The sequence below is a fragment of the Cucumis sativus genome, chromosome 3 (genome assembly GCF_000004075.3).
Source record: "Cucumis sativus cultivar 9930 chromosome 3, Cucumber_9930_V3, whole genome shotgun sequence".
In the NCBI taxonomy this organism is placed as follows: domain Eukaryota; kingdom Viridiplantae; phylum Streptophyta; class Magnoliopsida; order Cucurbitales; family Cucurbitaceae; genus Cucumis; species Cucumis sativus.
Window position 1 is genome coordinate 9,499,139 of NC_026657.2, and position 23,631 is coordinate 9,522,769.

General features: G+C 31.2%; 2 protein-coding genes across 5 annotated transcripts; both read right to left on the minus strand.

Moving 5' to 3' along the window:
- Positions 1-1,154: 1,154 nt before the first annotated feature.
- Positions 1,155-21,881, minus strand: CS-ETR2 (ethylene receptor 2). 4 transcript variants are annotated; one of them, NM_001308840.1, is given in 7 exon segments: positions 1,678-2,079; positions 2,082-2,441; positions 3,014-4,910; positions 5,202-5,329; positions 9,819-9,825; positions 12,629-12,636; positions 21,873-21,881. In NM_001308840.1, coding segments are annotated over 3 exon segments (2,310 nt in total). In that variant the 5' UTR covers positions 4,775-4,910; positions 5,202-5,329; positions 9,819-9,825; positions 12,629-12,636; positions 21,873-21,881; the 3' UTR covers positions 1,678-1,890.
- Positions 21,163-21,672, minus strand: LOC101215172 (zinc finger protein 10). The gene has a single exon (XM_004134372.3). The coding sequence runs from the start codon at positions 21,670-21,672 to the stop codon at positions 21,163-21,165; it is 510 nt and encodes a 169-aa protein (XP_004134420.3).
- Positions 21,882-23,631: the final 1,750 nt, after the last annotated feature.

Here is a 23,631-nt window from a genome sequence, read left to right on the forward strand (position 1 = left end):
AATCGTGGCCAACTCCATGCTACCCCTTACACTTCAATGTTTGTTCTAGATGGTTATGAGTTAGGAAATTGATATGAAGTCAATCTCTCAGCCTTACAGTTAATTAAAATTGAAAATAAATAAATAAATAAGAAAGGGTGGCATTGAAGAAAAGAAATCAAATGGAAAACAAAGACGAAAGAATGGGGGGAAAAGAGTAGTATAAAATAATAGAGAGAGAGAGAGGGAGAGAAATGTAAGAGAACCATGGGATAGAGAGAGAAGGTGGGTAGGATTGAGTGAGAGTGATGGATTGGTAGTACTCTACCATAATTAATAAACCCATGACATAATGTTGACAAGCAAAGGCATCACTTTCATAAAAGAAGAAGAAAACAAGGCCCACAAGGCCAGCCCAAAAGGTCATCATGAACATTTTTCATTTTTGTTTAGGGAGTCAAAATAAAATAAACTCAGGATATTATTATTAGAAAAGGAGGCTGAGGTGGCATGGATAAACAGAGGGCCCCACCTAATGCCTTTTGGACGTTGATACAAAGAGTCCATGTACGTACCACATTCATGCATGTTTTCCACACCCACATCCTCAATTCAGAAACATGATTCTCTATCCTTTAAAATCCCTTCAATTTATCATCTAATCATTCAAATCGCTAACCATAAACTCCTATCCTCTTTTATTATAATTACCTTGTTTTTCCTTTACAGAAGTCAACACTAAGATACCTTCATTTACCCCTGTCAAAATTACCTTTTTACCTCTCCTAATTGTTTGTTTGTTCACTAAAACCACTTTACTTTTTTTGGGGGGGTCTCAGTCACTAGGCTTTACTCTTAGTCCTTTATGAGAATATAAGTTGGTAACTCAACTTACCATAATTTGTTTAGAAGGGTGATTATTGTTTTGTAATGTACATGGGCATTAGCCTCAAGTTACCCTATACAATAATCAATGTGTTTATGTTAGTTGAAGCTGGTTGAATGAAGAGTCTTAACCAGTGTAGATTCTGGTAGAAGAATCGAATTGAGTTCTGTAAAGCACAAGTGACTACATCAACGGGTCAAAAATATTTGCAGCAACAAAATGAAACCCACAAGAGATAAATGACTCTAAAAATGGAAAACGGATGAGATTGAGGAAAAGATTAGTGAAAGAAAAAACTTTATTCCAACTCTATAGATCAGTTTCAAGTGCGGATAGACCGACACAGATTGCTCAAAATCATCATGTGAGCAAGGAAGGACAAAATTGACGAAAAGTGGGAGAAAAACTTGGAAGGCACCCCAGAAGTATGGGTGTTAGAAAATTGAGGCTTCAATCACAGTTTTAAAACTGAGGGCACTGCTAAATGGTAGCCCAGCATGGTTAGACTTGAGTAACGTTTCAAAAATAATGCCACGAAATTTACATAACATATATATATATATATATATATATATGATCAAACATCAAATCATAAATAATAGATTTGATTCTAAGAATCAAACCTGTAGAATTAACCGTATCAAACCTACTCAATATAGATTTATTCGGTTCCATTCATCGAACTGATTTGATTTTTCTTTTCAACCTAAGTCAAACTATGACAAGACATAAGAAAGAATAATGGGGAGCGGCCGTGTTCTTTCCTTCCCCTCCCTCCGTGTTAGAAAGGATTGAAGGAGAAGATGTGAAAGGAAAAGAGAGTAAGGACAACTATTGTATACCATTTTTCACTGTGAAATTGTTGAACATTTTTTCAAGTTCGTAACATTCCTCTCTGGCGGAAGAGATTTGATGGGGAAACTCAGACTTTTGAGGTCAGAGACTAATTATATTTGCTTGCTACCTCTCTATCAAGATAACCAGATTTTTGCACATAAGCATTTAACTGCCAGGCTCTCTATCCTTCTCCTCCTCACACAACCTTGCTTGCTTGCAGCAGAGCACGGCGAAGCTCATGGGCGATTCCCTGTAACTGAACTGGTTTTCGTATGACACCGTTCATCCCAATCTGCACGCATCTCTCCCAATCTTCACCTGCACTTGCAGTTAATGCAATGATCACTGGCCTATAATTCTGGCTTCTAAACTTTCTGATCCTTGTTGTAACTTCAAAACCATCTAATTCTGGCATGTGAAGATCCAAGAGCACCACTTGAATTGAAGAACCAGCTGGTGCCATGACTGTGAGACATTCGAATCCAGAAGAAACAGCAGTCACGTTGCAGCCCAACTTCTCGAGCATTTTTCGTGTCACAGCTCTGTTCATGTCATCGGCATCGGCTAAAATAACTTGCAATCCTCTGAAGATGGAGTTGGAGTGTGGATGTTCAGATGATTCTCCAGGTTCAGGCATGGCCACTGCTATGGAGGGTCGAAGTTGAAAACGAAGAACAAGTGCCATGCTTCGTGTAAATCCTTGAGGATTAGGGATTACCCATATATTCCCTTGCATCAACTGCCAGTGATAAGACCATTAACAAAAAGAGAAACAAGAGAAGGGGGAAAAAGATAGAGTTGGATGGTAAAAGGAAGCAGAAAACTTTTAAGTCTAAAAATAGTAGCTTGGACCAACGTCTAATTGGAACAGCAATCGTTTGGTAAAGATTAGTTACCCATATAAAGGACCTTGAAACGAAACAAATCTTTCTCCAAACAGAAACTCAAGAAAGAATGAAAACATTTTCTGCTAAAAGTTCGAAGTAAAACAAAAATGTTCAGATTATAGATTGAAATCCGAAGTGCAAAAGATAGTAGTCCATTCAATTGTAGTAAGCAATAACCAACAATAAAAAATATATAACTCGAATAAACAAAAACGTTAGGTTCGATTAGCCAAAACTCCATGAAGAAGCGATCATAGTTAAAGCTACTCAAATAAAATCAATAACTTGGAAAGCTTTTGTTCCCCTCAGCTACAGATGCAGAAGAAACCCAAGGCTTATAAAGAAAATGCAAAATCTCTAGTTTCATGAAGACCAAAATGACCGAGTAGAAGGATTATACTAAAACGCAATATAGAAAACTGACCTTAACAAGCTTCTTGCAGATGGTAAAACTCAAGCGTTCCTCAGCTCCATCACTGGCGTATCTTCGATCACCAGATACCATATTTGGAATAGAGCCCTCTGATTGAGAATTGCTCTTATTTATCCCAACCTCAAATCTGATAAAGGCATCCCCATCAGAAGAGTTTTGTCTCCAATTACCCCACCTTTGGTCATTCCGTCCCTGACTTCCACTCTCAGCCACAACCCGAAACAAAGCATATCCTCCTCCCTGGTTGATGTCATTTAATAGGCTCCCCACCATATGCAAAAGCACCTGAAAAACCCTTCTTTCATCGCCCATGACGTGATCAGGCAGAGACCTCTGAACTTCAAAGGCAAAACCAAAGCCCTTATATGCACACAAGCACTTGGCAAGACAAGCTGCCTCCTTTATCATAGAATGTAACCTAAAAGATCTCATCTCCAACTCCAAAGGAAATCTTGCACTATCCTTAATTGGATCTTCCATAACATCATCTATCAGTGTAGATACAACATTGCCAGTCCTCACCATGGCATCGAGTATAATTCGTTGGTCATCATTCATATTCTCATTCTGCAACATTGAAAGCAAACCCATGATGGAATGCATAGGTCTCCTCATCCCATCACTCATCACCTTCTGGAAGGAGTTTCTAGCTTGGCTTGCCATCAGAGCATTCTCCTTGGCCTGTTGCAGATCTCGATTCTGCTCAGCCAGTTTATCTCTCATGAGCTGGGACTCCTCCAGAAGAGCAGCATGGGAGAGAGCAACAGCCACCTGGTCAGCAACCACCTTTATTATCTCAAGTTCCTGATTATTCCAAGATCTAGGTTGTCCACCAGGGAGAACTAAAACCAAAATCGCATAGTAAGTTGGAACTATCTCAGGAGTTCCTCCCTTGAAGTTGGAGACACGTAGCATTGGCATCCTAATCGCTGCTGCAGGACCACGTTCATCAGACTCGCCACAGTTAGCGACAACAAGTGCCGAATTAGGCCCAAGAACGTTAACACCATCGCTGCCCTTGATTTTAATGACATCAGAATCACTTATTGGTATGAAGACATTGTATCCATTTGAGAAGCTGCGATCTTTCAACTCATGAGTCAAATTCATCAGTGTCTTGCTCTCATTAGGCATCCAAACTGCACAGTAGTGCAAACCCAAAGTTTCAGACAGCTCAAACATGGTCGTGTAAAGTATAGTATGTCGATCAAGAGACTTGCGGATCTCTTGAGTAAGCATCCGAACGTGTAAGCCAGCTTCTTTCTGCTTCAGTATCATACCAACTTCTCTTCCTAGATCCCATGTCTTCTTCTTCAACATAAACTCTCTCACTTTCACCTTGAGAAGCAAAGGAATGAGTGTGATGAGGGTTATAGCAGTAGCACAGGAAACCAGGGCGGTAAGAATTTTGAAGACAGTGAGAGCTAGCATCAATTGGAATGAGTGGGGGCCATAAGTCCAGCCATTGAGCAAATGGGTCAACCCACATAGAACAATGAAGGCAATAAACTGAAATAGAACCCATTTGAAGGGTACATTGGAGCAACTAACGAAATAGAGAAGTTCAATAGGAATAGAGAAGTAGGCCACAGCAATCAAAAAATCACTCACACGCTGACACTCCAAAATGCTGTCGATGCTCCATAAACTACCCTCATCATCACAATTACATCTCGGAAATCCGTTGTCGGCAGCAGAAACAGATGCCAGTAATAACAAAATCAGAAACCCAGATGGCAATGCCTTTAACATTGCATCCAAAACCCAAGATTCTTCAATCCATTAACGCCCAAAATTCGAGAGATTGAAGCCCCAACAACTTGCCGATAACGGAGTCGCACTTGGCATTAACTATAACAACAGTACACGCATCTCCAATTCCCATTTCCTGGAAACAAAATAGAAAGCACAGAGAAACCACATCAGCCAAGTGGAAAATTTTGCAATCCCCATTCCAAAAAAAAAAAAAAAAAGTAACAATCCGCTTGTAAGTAAAAACAAAATCCACGATCCCCACCCTGATTTAAACTTTCCCATCAAAGTTCCACCAACGAAAATAAGGGGAAAAGAGAAAAATCAACAGCATTATCAAGAAATTGAAAAGCACACCAACCAATCCCCTACCATCAGAGAAGTAAAAGGAAAGGTTAGAACACAAAATAGAGAAAGTATAGCAAACCTGACAAAGGAAAACCAACCAGTCGCCAATACATCAGATTCCATTCACATCCAGCTTCAGATCTTAGCATTCCAGCACATGCACAAACCTCAAACGATTCGCAATCCCATCTCCCTCATCCATTAATCCAATCCATCCCAATTTCCAGTCATTTAAACCCAACCCACCAACAGAAACCCAAATCAATCAATCCCAGAACACCTCTTCTTCCTCAGAACAAATTAAAAAGAAAAGAAAAAAAACTGCCTAGCAAAAGATTAACCCAAGAAAGAAAAGGGGAAGGAAAATAAAAAAAGAAACACGAATACAAGGAAAAAAATTATATATATATTTAAAAAAAAAAAAAAAAAAAAGCAACCCAGCCCACGAGTAAGAAGCGATTGAAAAAAAAAAAGACTCAAAGAAATGAAAAGGAGAAAGCAAGAAAAACAGAGAGAATCAAAACCAGATCTTCTTTGGTTGATAGAGTCGAGCTGTAGTCTTTATAGGTAGCTATAATCTCCCCTCGAAAAAAAGAGGGTAGCGGAAAAAGATGAAAAAAGAGAGAGAGAGAAGAAGAAGAAGAAGAGGATGGGAAGGGGGTAGAGTGTTGTATGTGAAGTTGGGTTTGATGGGGTTTCTCTCTCCCTGCCCTTGAAATTTCAAACAGAGAGTAAAAAAGGTTTTTGTAGAAAGAGAATGGTGAAGAAGATGGGGAGAGGGAGAGGAAACGCAGACTGTTTGCGCCGTTGTTTCGGAAATAAGCAGAAACCAAATAATAATAATAATAATAATAATAATAATAAATAAATAAAATAATAATAATAAAAGGGGAATTGAAGAAGGACAATGAGAGAGAGTGAGTGGGACCCTCAGGCTGTTACATGAAGAGAACTTAGACGCTCTTTTGCTTTTAAATCTCCCAAAATACTTTTGTTTTATTTCTCTCTCTCTCTCTCTCTCTCCTAAACGCAACCTCCCCTTCCCCTTTCCCCCCATTTTTCCTCTTTTTTTCTTTTTTAATAATAATATCAATAATATATACTTTCTTTCTTTCTATTTGCCACGTGGTCTACTCTCCTTCCATCTTAACACCACTCTCACCCCCTCCCCCGTTTCCTTCACCTTCTTTTCCATCCCTCTTTCTCTAAACTCCTTTCCCCCCCAATCCTCCTCTTCTTTTTTATTTCTTTCTTTTTGGCTTTCATTCGGACTACCATTCCCATTCCTTCTCCCTCCCTCTAAACCACTCTCTTAACTTTTACATTCAAATTTATCTTCTAATTTCATGCATACTTAATCATTTACCAACTAAACATTCCAAATCTCTTTCATTCCTTTCATCCTCTACTTCATTCTAAATTTATTATCTCATTTATTTAGTTTATTAATATTGCATGAGGTGTTCAAAAGCATCTGAATTTTGAAAAAAAAAAAAAGTCTTAATCTCAGGCTCAACTCAACTATCTATATCTAGACTCTGCAAATATATACAAACCATCCATTTCCCTTCCAACTTAAAATATTGATTTTTAGGCGTTAAAAACTAAAATACAAACAAAAGTAAAATTTAGACTCAAACATTGTTTGATAAGGTTTTTATTTTCTTTTATTTTTCCGTTACATTTGGTGAAATATCAACATCAATACATTGTATTTAGTTTTATATTTTCTAATTTTAGACAATTTTTTTATTATTTATGAAAACAATGTAGCCTTTTAAAAAATATCATTACCAGCTACCAAACAAAAATATTATGAACTCTATATGATTAAGTCTATAGTCTGAATTTTCTCATTAAAATAAATTCTATAACTTCAAAATGAACCATTATCTGCAACATTGATTTAAATACTGGATTTGACGAAGAAAAATTAAATGAAAGCCACAAATAAGCAACCCAAATGTTTTTGCAAATTATAATCACTGTTTGTTGGGATATTTTTTTTAGAATAAATTTAATTAGAAAATGGTTTTAAATTCCATACGACTTGGAAAAATTACTGTTCTCAAATTGAATACAACATGCTTACGGTTATGATCATGTTTCAAAATAGTTGTTCATCCTTTTGAGTGTTTATGTAGTTCAATCTCTAGTCTAATCGTAAACATTTGGGAGGTAGACTTTTTTATTATTTTTAGTGTAAATGTATAGTGAGAGTTCAATCGGATCTAAATATGAAAGTTATGTCAATTTTATTAAGCCAAACTCACTTCAGTATATACTACTTTTTTAGCAACCTTTTATTTCATTCACTTTCGCAACAAATATGACATTGTCTGTCTTTTCACAAATAATAAAGAAAGTAATTATCGTTAATTAAACATCTCATCTCACTTTTACCTATCAAACAACATGTCATGTTAATATTTAGAATAGGAATATCTTCCCTTCATTATTGAGTCAACAATTAAAAAATTGTAGAAAGAGTAAAATGCGAGCATATAATTCCATATGTATTTATTTGTTATTATTGGTTGGAAGAACCAATCCCCATTATCTCCAATTGCACTAAAAATACACAAGAAAAAAACATTTTGATAATTAGTTAATGTTTAGGTAAAGTTTCTAGAAAAATTTTGTTCATCAAGTTGAACTTGATTCATAGGTGTATTGATAACTTGATTGTGTTTACTTGAATGCATACACTCGTTTGAACGTTGTAACACGTGAATGTTTTTGAAGTTGAAGTTGTTACGAAGAACGTTTTATGACTTACTAAAAACCCTTTCTATTTGCAAAACTTCCATGAAGTAATGTCAACTTTGTTTTGAATGGCTCTTGGGACCAATAAGTTGAATTTTGAATTCAATTGGTATTTGAATTAAAAGAACATACCTTCTAGTTCATTGAACCTTCACACTAATATCATGACCTAGTTGGACAGCGGTAGACACGTGACATTTTTTAGATATATTCATTCCTCTTAACATCAACTCGAAATAATAATTAACTCCAAATTTAGCAACTTATAATTTCATTATTAATTTTGAAAATGATGTAATAATTGTGGGTTTTCTTTTTTTTAAGTACAATACAAATTATATAAGACGTGACAACCAACTGAATTGAATAAATAAATGAGTATTGAACAATCTTTTATATATATATATATATATATATATATATATATATATTAGAAGCAACAAGTAAGAACAAGAAGGTGCAAATAAAGTAGGATTTTAAGTGGTTGGTAGTGTTTAATGCTTTTAATATTGGAGTCTACAATTGTCCAAGTCATGAATAGGTAATGAATCCAAATCCAAAGAATATATGGTGGATCTTTGCTTCACCATCTAACACTTCTCCTTTCAAATATTTCTATAACATTTTTAATTAATCATCTCATTATTTTCTAATTTCTCTTTTTCATTTTTCAGTATCTACTCATTTTAACTTCTCATTATTCAAAATTCAATATGGTTTGACGAGTAAAAACGATTGAAAAGTCCATATGGTAAACCACGGGTGATTGAGTTTGACAACTATTTAAAATAAAAGCTTAAAAAGTTTATCTTACATGTGTAAGTTATATTTTAAACTTTATATTATATATATGTGTAGGTATGTAGCTTTTGATCAATTCAACTTCAAGTGTATACAATAAAGTATTGACATTGGCTTAATATTAGCCGGTGGTACTTAAACAATCACAATTTGCATACATTTGATTTAGTTAATAGTAAAAAGTTGGATTTAGTTGAGTTAAAAAATTTCCATTTTATCGAGTTGGGTCGGGTCATAGGTTTAATATTATATATATATCTTTTGGATTAACATATCACAATTTGTGGAGCATCTAAAAAAATTCCAACCACCTCATCTGATTCAAAGCATGTACTCGAATAAAAGTAAATAAGAGTTAAACTCAATTAGCAATTGAGTATTTAATAGAAATCAAATTGGTGCACTCCTAAAAATAACAAAAATAAATTATAATAATAGAGTTTTTGCCATTGTATTTTATGAATTACAAAATAATAAATTTAAAAGTCAACAATCCTCTACCAACCTTTTATTATCACTAAATTCAAGGTGGTATGAACTATTTTTTTTATAAAGGTTTCTTTTCATCTCATCTAGTTTCTCAATGAATTGTGTGATTGGAATTTTGGTACAAAAAGAATTAAAAGTAGAAGAAGGGTATTTTAAATTTAAAAATAAAAAAAGGGAGGAAGTGTAAGTATTAAATGAATATAAAAGAAAATGGAAATGTGTGTGATATTTGAGGGATGGGGATTGGAAGGTCCCACTGGGGGAGAGGGGATATGTATATATAGGAGGAAGCCACGCGTTTCACGCGGGACATAGCTACAGGGAAAGCGCGCGTTTGGAAAGTTATTTCAAATTACTCTATTTTCTATTTTCTATTTTCTATTTTCTACTTTCTATTTTCTACTTTCTATTTTGGTTGCTTTGGCATTTAATGCAAATACAATCCACACTCATTAATCCCTCCAACATATATAATAATATTCATCTCAAATCAACCACTCACAAAAATATACATATTTATTTCTATTTTCTTTTATTTACATATGCTTTCATTTCTAAACCTTTCAAACCATAACAATTACATTTTCATATTTGGATCATTACTCTTTACCTTTATCATATTATTAAATTTTGTTTATTTATTCTAGCATATAATCTAACATTCTTGAATTATATAAAACCAAAATTTTAATTTTATTTCTGTTTTTATAGTGTTAATACTCATCCAACTAAAACTAAAAAAAATAAAATTAAGAAACTCTCCACATAAACTGTAAATAAATATTCTCATAATTAATTAATTTAATTTATAGAATGAATATAAAGTTTAATTTTTTAAATGTGAAAGTCACGCGATGGTTGTGTCAAAAATTTAATGAACTCTAACGACAATCATTAAAGTAAGTTCTTTTTAAAATATTATAGACTAAAAAAATTAGAATCAAGTAGGATTTAACTACTATCTAAACTCAATGTGTTAGGATTTAAAAAATTAAACTTCAAAATTATTACATTTAAACTTGTTTTTGTTTAAATATTTCAATTTTTTTTATACCTTCCATGAATTATGAGATGAAATTCTGAATTTAAATAGAAATAAAAATCTAAAAGTAATGGATTTTGGTAAGGTTATTCAATGACATTAATTAATTTATTTTATGGGGAACTTTAATTTATTTAGCAAAGTGAGTGAATTGAAGAAAATGTTTTACACCGCTCTTAAACTTTAAACTAGTTGATTAATTTATATAAATTGAACTTGTAACCCTCACAACTCACAACTCACAACATTGATTCCTACTTCTTTTCAGTTTTTAATCTACTTTTTATTTACTCCAATGTTACACATTTACATTTGAAATTTTGTATTTTGGTTCAAATTAAAATTAATTAACTTTCACTTCTTTATAATTAAATCTAGTTTTAAACTTAACTTTTCAATTAAAACAATATTATAAACACGTGACACTTTTAAATATAGTTAAATTAAACAAAATATAGTAAGATTATGCATTCTATCAATAATAGACACTGACAGAAGCCTATGAATGATATTAGTAAAAATTTATTACATAAAATTTAAAATTTCACTACTTTTGTAAATATCTTCTAACATCTTTTTCATCTATTATAACAAATTTTCTATTAACATTAACACCAAAAGTAAGTTAATTTGAGTATTTAGTTTTTCTTAAAAAAAAAAAAAAGATATTGTTATAAAGAGGGTGTGTTCGTAAATGAGATTGAAATGTCATGTATTCTAATCTAAAATTCATGGTTAAATGGAATGTTTTGGATATGATTTGTAACATTATACTTATTTAGTTTTCGTTAGTCTTAATTCAATTAAACTATACTTTCTATCGTCTTTTAACTCCTCACGATTTCATTTATGTTTGTTCGACTTGAAACCAATTTGTCCGTTTTCTAAAAACGGAAGCATCCAAAACTTTTACATCCCCCTTTCCTTTCTAAGTTCTTTAATCTAATCCCCCCTAACAATAATATTATTTATCTATTTCCCACTTACCTTCATTTCTACTTTTTCTAATTTTCCATTCTCATCTCCTTCTTCTTTCCATTTACAAATTTCACTATTTTTGTGTGTGAAGACGACTGAAGAGGGTTTGCCAATGGTAATATATTTGCCTCTATCTTTGCACTTTTATCCCTAATTAGAGGTAAACATGGATAATTTTCAACCTAAATCATAATTAATCAATCTTTTTAACTGCGAAATCCAAAATCTCATTGCTCTCGAGGATGTAGATAATGTACATAGCAAGTTGAATTATTATATATTTAAACACATAATACTTGTCTTTAAACTCAATTATCAACTATGAACTTTTGAAATATTATCCCCATTTTTTGTTCGTGGTTTGGATTCATATGAATTTTGGTTTGAAGCATAGAAAAGTAATAAACCCTCTCTTCACTCCACGTGTTTTTACGCAGACAAGTTCATCTGTTCTTCTGTGTGGAACAGTTTTGTAATGTACACAAATTATTTTTAATTAACAAAACACTTTTTAAAAGATGATTAATTATTAGAAACATAAAACAGAAGACTCTCCGTGTATATATATATAACATTTTACCTTTTCTGTTCTTCTGTCTTTGAACAGTGTTGTAATGTAAAAATTTATTTTTAATTAGTTAAAACACTTAAAAAAATTATTACGAGGATTTACTGTTAGAAAATATTTTAAAATTTTGAAAAAGAAAAGACTAAATATATATATATACACATACAGAGAGAGAGAATATTCATGAATTTGACATCAAAATAAGTGTCGCTAAATGTAATTTTAATACAATTAATAAACCCTTTCATCCTATTTAAAATAATGTAAGAGTTTGTTTATGTCTTTTAACATTCTTAATAAAATTGGAAATGGTTTTATCTCAAACATTTTAAACATCAGTTGGGTTACTTGACTAGAAATAACAAAATTTCTATTACTATTTGAAGATTTGATTTGACCTAACCAACAACTTGCATATTCACAAACAGTAAAAAAGAAGAAGAAGAAAAAAAAAGCAACACGTCTTTTATACTTCAACATGATACTAAATTCAAGGTATTAAAGTCTAGGGTTGTTAGGGTAAATAAGAAAGAAGAAATGCTTAGCCCTAAGAATTAAAAAGTTAGATTAGTTTAATCATGTTTTTTAAATTTGTATCGTCACAATATAATCTAAATATTATTTTCTGCAAACTTTTACATATTAAAAAAACATTTAATTTGTTAAACCACTTATCTAAATGTTGGTTAACCCTTGTGATTTTAAAATGTTTTAGTTTATTCTCTATAGTTTAAGAATAAAAAATTTCAAATTGAGTTTTCATAATATTAGATTTTATTGATTACACTATTTTTTTTAAAAAAAAACTAAGACCTAATCATTTTATAGTATAATTAGTTAACACATACACAATCACTAAAATAGCATAAGCTAGCTCATTATCGATAGAAAATATTAATTTTATCTATTAGTATGATTTTTTTTTAAATAAAATTAAATGTTACATATGACTCTTATAGCAAGTTTGTGATTAAATTTATATGTTATCCGAGGTAATATAACATTTTAGACATTCAACGTTATTTTAGAAAATTAAATGAAGAAACCGTAGATTTAAACTAGTTTCAAAACTTACGTACGAATGGATGAAATTGAATATGAAATGTAAATTTGAGGAACGTGTATGAATGAATACTAAAATGGAACAGTGACATATGATGGTCTTAAATACAAAAATAAATTGAAATGTCATATGATGCATCCCCCCTTGGTGTGGATAGAGTTGGTGGGGGAGGATATGGGTGTGAGACTTTGGCTCCTAATATATATTTCCAACTAATTTCACATTTCTTACAAGTTTTACTCCCATCTTCACCAACTCCTCTATTTTTTCACCATTCTTATTTATTGCCTTTTTTAAATTATTGGTATAATTAATTCTCAAATACCCTTTTAATAAATAATAAAAACAATTAAAATTGGTAGTTATTAGTTTGAAGTTTTGATTGATATAGTCTAAAATGGGGTGGTATGAATTTTTCTTTTCTTTTCCTTTCCCATGTTGTGAACTACAAGTAATATTCTTGTTTTAAGTAGAAAATGGAGACATGTATGTATTGGAAATGATGGAGAAGAAAGAATTGTGGGATTTAAAATGGTTGTTTTCATGGATGAACGAGAAACATCAGATTCATGCTCCACCATTTTGACAACTTAATAAATAAAGACGTAACATAATGATTGTCCATCCGATGAGTCTTTGCTATCCAATTACTTGTTTGACTATATTTCTTTCTTATACATACTTTCAACTTCCAATGTTTCCATGCCAACCAGTTTGGATGTCTCAAAATTACCCATTTATGAAGGAACATACCATTTAATAAAAGAGATCCATATGAGATTAATAATAATAATAATAATAATAATAGTCTTCCATGTACTACGATATTGTCCACTTAAAATGGTAGTATAAGGTCCAAATTTCTTCTTGGATAATAATTTTGAGAAAAAAGTTCATAATATTGTTTTTAAAAATATAGAAGTGAAATTTATAATTAATATGATGGTTAAAAAGATATGATACTTTCAAAATTCAACATGAGTTAATTAAAGTGAAAAAGAAAAAGAAACGGAATAATTTGAAATTGTAAACGTGATTGATTATAGATGTAAGGGAGATGAAAAGAGAGGCAGAATTTTAGAAAACGGTGTACCGAATAGAATGTTGTAATTCTTTATTTCCGTTGGTTTTTAACTTTATCCTCTTTTTTTAATTTCTTTTGAGTCTAAAGTAGATAATTAAATTGAAAATTAAATAATGGGTTAGTCAAAGTTGACAAAATTCATAACCATGCACCTTTAATTTCCAAATTCTATTCACCTCTTTAATGTGTAATGAACCCCTCCATCACCCCCTTCCTAAATTTTAATTTCAATATGGATAAATATTTGTTTTACGTTTCTTAATTTTAAAATTATATTTATTAGTCCCATTTATTTTGTGAAAAATATAAAAAAATTAATAAAGTCTTTACCCTACCTTTAATTTGGTCAAATATCCTATTTTTGACGCCTTTTAAATTCTCTAACTAAAAGTATTTTACAACTTTTAAATTCTCTGACAAAAAGTATTTTACATTTTATTTTTATAAATAATTATATGATATTTAATTTTTTTTAAAGAATTAGCTTTAAGAAGGGGTGTAATTTTTAGAAATTATTATTCTAATTTAAAATGTCATATAATTATTTAAAAACAAACCTCTATAGTTAGAAAAGTTGGAGATAAAATGAAATTATTTTTTAAAACATGAAAACTAAAAAGATATATTTAAAAAAATTAAGGAGATGAAATGCACATACTCACCAAAATCTATAGTAATACTAAATGTAACAATGTATAAAAAAATAACAAACGAAAAAAATATCTAATTTATTTAACACCGTACATAACAACCATACTTAAATATAAAATTGACTAAGTACATTTTCTTTCTAACAAATTTCCAAATTCATATTTTTTTCTTTTCAAAATGAAGGCTTCCTCTTTTTATTATTTTAAAAGAAGAAATAGGTATTAATTGCAATTAAACCCTTTCACTTAACAATTTGGTAGGATGATTGTTGCAATATGTTAAAAAAACAAATAATAATACATAAAAGAAAAGGAACTTCTCCCTTTTTCTTCCATTTAATGCCAATTTACCAAAATGGATTGCCCCTCCCCTCTCCAATTTATTCCCCCATTGATAGTGATGTCTCTATTCACACGTGTCGGTAGTTCATTATTTCTTTCTTTATCCTTCTTTTTCTTTCCATTTCCATTTCCATTTTCCATCCTTTTCCCTTTAAGATATTATGTTCAATTCAAATTATATGAAACTCATCCCATTCTTCCAATTTTCTAAATTAATTAATCATGTAATTATTCTTCACTAATTTAAAATTAATATTAAACAAAACTAACTAGTAACAAAAAGAGCCAAAGTCGAAAGCAAAACTTGAGAAGATAAGAAAAGTGTTAAAAAAGGTAAATGGCGGTGAGAGATAGTTGAGTAGAGAATTGGGAAAATATTAGAAGTGCATGAACATATATATTATAAAGAAAATACAAAAGAAAAAACATTGAATATAGCATACTATATATATATATATATATATATATATATAGGAATTGTTGTAACCACGCAATCCTTTTTTTGTATTATTATTTCACAATAAAAAAAAATGTCTAATCGATGTCTTATTTTTCTTTTAATCTTTCAACTTTATCTCACTACCACCATTTTTCTCTTCATCTTTTTCTTGTGGGCAGAAAATTTTCCCAAAACATGTGATGGGACTTACTTATATTTCTTTTCTTCTTCAAACAACACACTTACTTTCTGATTATTCATTCTCATCTCAGACACTATACACTTTAAATTAATATCAGTTGTAACAATACAGAATCAATTCTTTTTGTTTATACTCGTGGTTCAGATCTTGATCATGCTACCTTCATCAAAATAATTAATTACTCCGAGAAGAAAAATTTAGAGGCACTATACCAAAACATGTACTCTGCGTGGCAAAAGAAAGCCAAAAGTTTGGTTTGGTTTGACGTGCAATAGTTTACAACCGTATATACTTACATTCTATCTACTAACTTAAGCATCAAAATATATTAGACATGATATAATAAAACTTGTGTTGGAGAACTGGGGTGAAGGTAAAGTCCAACGGGAGGGATCCACGAACACGAAAGCGGGCAAAATTAATACACCAAAAATTATGTTTCTTACAAGCAACAAAAAAGTGATATTGCCACATCACTATTGGTCTTTCAAGAGACATAATCAAATTGAAATTGTAACAACCACATATATCTAATAAAATCTTGATTCTTTTTTTGTTTATTTAATATATGATATGTAAGTTTTTATAAAAACAGAAACTGCTAATATTTTGTATCATTTCAAATGGTTTTTTTTTTTGGCTTCTCTAAAAAGGTTGGGGTGGTCTCCAACAAACGAGATTGTCTTGGCTTATATTTCTATTCTTTGTTTTTATATTTAAAGCAAACTTTCTTTTTTCTTCAATATTAACGTAGAGTACTCATTCTTCTTTTGATTTGTACGTGATTTCATAACACAAAGAATAATAACTTGTACGACACGTCTAGTTAAAATGATATATTTTTGAGTTATAAAAGGTAAATATTATTTGTAGGACATGTTTGAATTAGTTTGACAGTATTTATTGTTGTAAGCTTGACAGTGGATATTGTTAAAATCCTTTTAACGAAAGCTCACAAATGCACAACTATTGACATATAACATAGTACTATTGTAGTCGGTTATTATTACAAATTGGTGGAGTAATATTTATCATTGTTGTTGGCTGACCCATTACTTCTCTTTAAGTTTGGAAAGCACAAACAATTGAAATTCATACACATTTTAATATTCAATCTATGATCAATATAATTTAATCTACCAAACCCTAAAGTTAGTTTCATTGAATTTACTTATATATACATGGCTGACCTAATGGCAGAGTGGGGAGGGAAAGTGTGGTTGACACACATCTCCACCTCCATCATTAGTCTCTATTACAAAGCATTGAAGGTGGGAATAAGAATATTATTGAAATTCATGACCTCTTTTTTATTTTCCCTTAATGGTAGAGATTCCAGGGCACATTTATGACGAGATGGATATTGTTTGGAACAACCTTCCACCTACGAATAAACACAAAAGATTTAAATGGCAGTAAAAACTAGCTTTACCCTAAAAAAAACATAGCAATATATGATTCACATCCAACTTAGTATATTAACCAATTAAAGAGTACATATGTTTATTGGGTGCATGCTTGAAGGTCCTCTCGTTATTTAAAACTTGAAGATTTGAGATAAAATACATTTCTAATATTTTATCGAACTTAACTTAACTAATATAATACAGTTTGATGAGTTGAGAAAAAAAAAAAAAGTTGGTAGAGAGATATGATATATATGTCTTTCTTCTTTTCCATCAAATTAACATTTTTGGAATTTGAAAAGAAAGTCAACATGGAAAACTCTTTGATATTTCAATATTTTTTTGGAGGGGGGAATAAAGAAAAAAGTGGTGGGGGGTCTCTGCAAAAATGCACATGCAAATGCAACATCCCATGTGTTGGAAATAAGAGGGTCCATTTGTGAAGGTTTTGTTAACAAAGGGTTTGAAACCTCTTATAGTGACCATCTTCATCATCATCTCTCTCTGCACAATACACCCATAATTCCAATTCTCCATTCCCAATTTCCTAATCCTAATTTTTATATATAGAATAGAAATCTATATTATTCTGTCTATTTTTCTTTTGCTTTTTGGGATATTATCATTATCTCTCAATTGATCTGATCTTATAAGTCTGTTTAGAGTGTTCCTTTCCCAAAAACAGTTTCTTTGACTTGAGAAATTCTTCCCCCACCCCATATGCTCTTCCTTTATCAACAAACACAAAATAAAGGGTAAATAAAAAGAGCATACCAAAATATATATACGTCCATTGTATATTGCAATTCTGTCTGTTTCATGTCCATGAAAAGATCACTCTTTCTCTTTTTATAAGTTTAGTTTTTCTTTTTCAATTTCATCTCTTTCAAGTTTTCCAACTTTCAATTTTACTTTTCAATAATGTACTATTTTTCAATTAACTTTATCTTCTATTTCTCATCCTCTTATTCCATATATGGAATCAATATATATCAAATGGTGATATGACATTAATTCAAAATTATTGTTCTCTATGGGTTGTTGGGATTAACATTGTTTTATTTTCTTCTTTTAGTGTTCAATATTCTTTTTTTTATTTAAAACCTCATCTAATCTAACTCTCCCTACAAAATATTCAACTTAATTGGCATATAGAGATTGAATTTTGTATTTATACATTTTGATTCCTATCATTGTTATACTAAAAATAATGCTAAATTACTTATTTGGTTAGAGATGCTAAATTTAAATTTATATCTAAAAGTTATATAAATTTAAATAAATTAATATGATTTAAAAGGAAAAAAAGAATATATCTAATTCAACAATACTTAGGATGCACTTATTTAAATCTCATATACTTCCTCTAAGCAAATAATTTATCACACAGCAAATTTTAATTGGATGGAGGCAGACTACAATAATATAATAGATGAAATGGTGCAGCCCAAGGTTTTTATTCAATTTGATATTCTTACTTTTCGGAGGAAGGAGAAGTGTTAAAAGTTGTTCATTTGACAAGGCTACGTTAAATCACCTTTTCTCCCAATTGCCCTCAAAATCAAATTGAGATGAATTTTAGTTTTGACATTAAATTAGCTCTCTTTCAAAATGGTTAAAAAAAAGAGGAACATAAGAGGTTTGCTGAAACAATATATTCTAAAATAAAACAATGTCATTGCCCTTTACGATAAATTATTGGGAGTTAGCTTCGAATAAAATGTTCATATAGTGGAAATTAAAAGCTGGATCAACTTAATATTTCATATTATTTTTTAGAAAGATTCTCTTGTTTTGGGAAGTAATGGAGTTTTAGTTATAGACCAAGTTAAACATGCTACCATGAAATTATTATTATTTTGAGTTGTGATTGGGACTATTAGTAAACCATTTGGTCAATAATACACTCTATATATTTGTCAAATTATATTTATTTTGGCATACTTTCTCTACTAATTTTTATTTCACAATTGAAGTAAATTCAGATGGATAAGTGGTGGCTTAAGAACATTTAAATCATTTAAAATTTAACCATACCTTTAGAAGAGTAGTCTTATGTCTCTTATTTTAACAATATTTTGAATCCTCAAATATAACAATGATTTATGTTTCTTTTCATTTCGAAGACATTTTATTTTTATGTACAAAAAAAGAAATTAATAAAAGTAAAAGTTGAGAAGAATATAGTAAAAATTTAAAATGAAGTTTGGCATATTCCGGAAGTAATTTTTTAAAATGCAAGAAAAGATAATACTTAGAATAGAAGATGAAGAGAAGGAAAGTGATCCACTATTCGTTTGGGCCCGTAATTTGGTGGTGTGTCAAACGTTGTGAATCCGAGGTTCAAAATGGGCCGACGGATAGTGAAACGCCAGAGGATGTTTCGGTCTTTACACTCATTTTCCTTTTCTTTCATCTTATTTTCTATTGCTTCACATTAATCCAACTTATTTCATTCTAACTTTACCCTCAATTTCCATAGCAAAAGAAAAAGAAAGCATAATGTGGGACGTGGGTGAGGGGGGGGCATTTGTGGGAATTTCTCACTTCCCAAATCCCTAACCAGTAAATGCTGGGCCGATTTTGGGCCATCACGAGATAGTAAAACCACCTTCCTACATGGTCCCTATCCTGGCCCACATTCCTTTTTAATGTCACCCCCTTCCATATCATTTCTAACACCACATCTGGGACATTTTGCTTTTCTAACATCGCTTTAACTCCTCTTTTGAAAGGGATACCAACATTTCATTTTACTACCTCTCATTAACAATTCATCCAACATATATGATTGATATGATATCATCTCCCTCCCTAAAGCTTGGAATTAATTCAATTTTCCATTTTCTAAAAACAATGTAATGGTTTTTTTTGTAGGTTGAAGAGCTATGGAGAAAACGTTCTTCTTTTCAAGTCCTTTTCCTAAGTAAGAAGGTTTGTAAAGGGAAGCCAAGGGAATGGGGGTGAAGTTAAATTAACAAGACTATATGATTAAAGAGGAGAGGAGAGGAGGGCAAAAAGAGAATGAAGGTATTTCTTTAATTGCAAGAAGATCACGTGACTGTCACTTTCTAAAGTGATATTGGATATAAAAATAAAAACAAAACTACTAAATGTGGCTTTAAGCATGCAGCTGCAGGCCACACTGTGGGGGGAAAAAACAACAATAAATTAAAAATCTCATAAACTCTAAAAAAAGAAAAAAAGAAAAAAAGAAAGAAGAAGAAAGGGCCATGCATTTATGAGATGATAAAAGTTCATATAAAGCTTATGAATTTGGAGCGGGAGAATCTCCATTTAAAACATTGTTCTTTTTAGTACAAATAAGGTTTTCTGAGGACTTAAACTTTTTGGTCCTCAAATCCTACTAACCTAAACTCTTTTGTTTATTCTTAATCAAAACATCTTTTCATAAACTGTGTTAATTATTTTCACGCAGATGGTCACACAGCAACAAGTGTGTGTAAAAAGGATATATTTTTAATCACTTTACAAAATTTGAATCAAAATGTTTGTTACTATCTCTATCTCTACCTCTATCTCTATCTACCATAAAATACATGTACCGAAGTAGTGAAATATAAAAATCAGACACAACTTTATCCTTATATGCTGCATGTTTACTGACTTTCTAAAAACTATTGATTAAAAAAAGGAGCTATTTAACCTACTAAGTATTATAATAACTAATCTAATTTTATCCTTTTTTTTTCAAAAAAAAAATTATATATTCATTTACAATTATTTAATACAGGGGGACCTTCATCTTAGCTCCAAAGAAACTGGGATACAATATAATCATATGAAAATTGGTTTCAAAAACATCATTTTTATTGCATTGCAATAATGGTAAAAAAAAAAAAGAACCCCATCTGTGTGCTAACAAAATTGAGAGAAGCACTTGAAGAGAAGGGAGAATTAATATATTTCTAGAAATGAAAATTGAGGTAATGACAATAATAATAACAATACTTAAATATAATGTTTTGAATAGCTCTAGCTCTGAGAAACACAAACAAAATTATACAGAACTGAGCTAATATAACTTGATTTTGTCAAAGCCCCATTTTTTATTCCATCGCTGTACACAAAAACTTGAAAAAAACAAAAAGAAAAAACAAACCCATTCATCATATATGGATGATGTCTGTTCTTCATGATCATAAATTCATAATGGACATATATATATATATATATATATATATATATATCAGCGATATTCATGGCCAAGTCGAAGCTCCAAATCGAGTTCTTCATTTTTCCAGCTGACACCTCTGGTTTGATCAATTTCAAGGCTGAGATTAGCTCCGAGAAGTTCTTGATTAACGACGGCGGGGGATGTGATCTGTGGATGAATAGGGAAGTTAGTGGCGGCTGTGTCGAAGTACATCCGGTAAGAGGGGGGAGGGGGGTGGTTGTAATAAGAAGGAGTTGTTGGTTGAGTTGGAATAATAGGAGGGAAAAATTGGTCATGATTAGAATGAGTTGAAGAAGAGGAATGAATAAAATTACGATGTTTAGCTTTGGCTCGGTCTTTGCGGTGGATGTTCATATGACCACCAAGAGCTTGAGCATTAGTGAACCCACGCTTACAAAAAGTGCACTCGTAAGGACGTTTTGTTGGGTCATTTTCATTGTCGTCGTCTTTGAGATGAACATGATCTTGTGATTCATATTCATCACTTGAACTGTCCCAACTCCCCTGTTTTCCAAAATCCATGCAGAAACCCAAAAAAATTAAAAAAAAAAAGAAAAAAGAAAAAAGAAAAGGTATAATAATAATAATGTGTGTGTGTTTTGTGGTTTTGTTGTGATGTGAAATATTTAAAAAGGTGTTTGGTGATCTGTGTGTGTAGAGAAGAAATTGAAAGAAAGCAATAAGGTGGTAAAAGGAATACTTAGAAAGTGGAGATTTTATACAGGAAACAAAAAGTGAAAGGACGTAAAATGACAAACACAAAACATCTGTAAATTTCCATTGTGGCATTTATGGATGTTAGTGAAAGAGGCTTATATGGGATTTCAGTTTGTCTATGGAAGAAAAGAAACCAATTTATTATTATTTGTTATTATTTTGATGATGATGATGATGAGCCGGCTGCTGTTTGAACTTTGAAGAAAGAAAGAGAGTGAGAGAGAGAGAGAGAGAGAGAGAGAGAGAGAGAGAGAGCAAATAATAAATGTGTAAGAAGAGATCATTAAAAAAGTGAGTCAGATTAAGAGGAAAAAAATTAAATGAGGGATTGGAAAAAATGTGAAGAGTGGGAAGGAACGTGGGCCAATATGATATATGATATATTAATATTATTATGATGATATGTATATTTTGGGGTTTTGAGCTGGTCACAGTGAAGGTCACGAGAGATACCCCTTCTAAACAGCAATCCCTTACTCTCTTTCATCTTTTACATGTGATTATAATACTCGCAATTAAGTCCCATACCAATCTCCCTATCTCCCTCCCCATTCCAAATTATATAACAACAAACACTATTCAACTACACTTGAAGGCCCCCTTCTCACACATTCTCACTACTCCTTCCTAAATAATACGAATCTCCATCTATCCATCAACCTCCTATCTCGTTAAATGCTTAAATTTTACTAATTAATTCATCAGTTGTTGCATTGCATTTATGGGTTTTGAGAGTTTAATGAGAAAGGAGGTAGGATGTAGAATGTAGGATGGTAGGGTAGTTACTATCTTGTTGGTTGGGATTGTTTATTGTGGGAGGGGACGTTCTTTTTACTTTTACCTTTTCATTCATCTAGGTCATATGTTGTCCAAGTAACAAATTCTTAATCTCAATATACATCCTTCTTATACATGCACGTTGGATTTATGCTTCTCCTACATTTAATCACTTATAACTCCTTCAATTCAATTGTTACATTTTGACTTTCTCTATCATCTATAACATCAAGTTGCACTCGAGTAAACTTAGAATATTGCTAACTAATCCACTTCCAAAATAGATTCAAACCGAGATCCAGTCAATATGGACATGCAATTACCTTTCCATGGGTGAACATAATGAATTATCCAATTCAACAACTAAGTTGATATTCACACTTGAAAAGTAATAGATCTTGTTCGTAGACCTTCTCCGATCAAGACTTATTTCTCTCAAGCTGGATCTAGAAAAGAGCGAGTATGAACTGAGTCGATCAATTCTGAGTCATCGGTTTAGATCAGAATAAAGATGTGAAGGTGTGAAGTGTGAACCTATTTATAGAAATGAACTCAAAAGGAGGGAGTGCAAGTGCAAAACTGGATTGGTGTTTAAATTTGGTGCCCAAGAGATTTTTTGACATCAATATTTAAAAGCAAAAGTTATCAATCATCCCCTAAATGTAAAATTGAATGTTGTAAGACTATAAATTTTCAACTGTGGGTTGAATTTTAAAAATGGTGAACATGTTAATGAATTATTAAATACAAAATTAAGAATTAAAAAAATATATCGATTAATAAAATACATACAAATCTAAAAGTTTAGCATCGAGTTAAAAACGAAATAGATACTAATTAAAAAGTTCATAGGATTAAACATATAAGGTAAAGTTTGGTTTAAGTCAACACAATTTTGACCTTTTGGTCAATAATTACGACTCAATCAATTGTGTTATATTCCAATGGTTTAAGTTAAGCATTAAAATGAAAATTTTAACCTGTAAG

Coding starts and splice junctions, on each gene's coding strand:
- CS-ETR2 (XM_031881593.1), bottom strand. CDS start 4,774: ATGTTAAAGGCATTGCCATCTGGGTTTCTGATTTTGTTATTACTGGCA. Junction 2,442..3,013: donor TCTGCAAGAAGCTTGTTAAG/GTCAGTTTTCTA, acceptor TATCACTGGCAG/TTGATGCAAGGGAATATATG.
- LOC101215172 (XM_004134372.3), bottom strand. CDS start 21,672: ATGGATTTTGGAAAACAGGGGAGTTGGGACAGTTCAAGTGATGAATAT.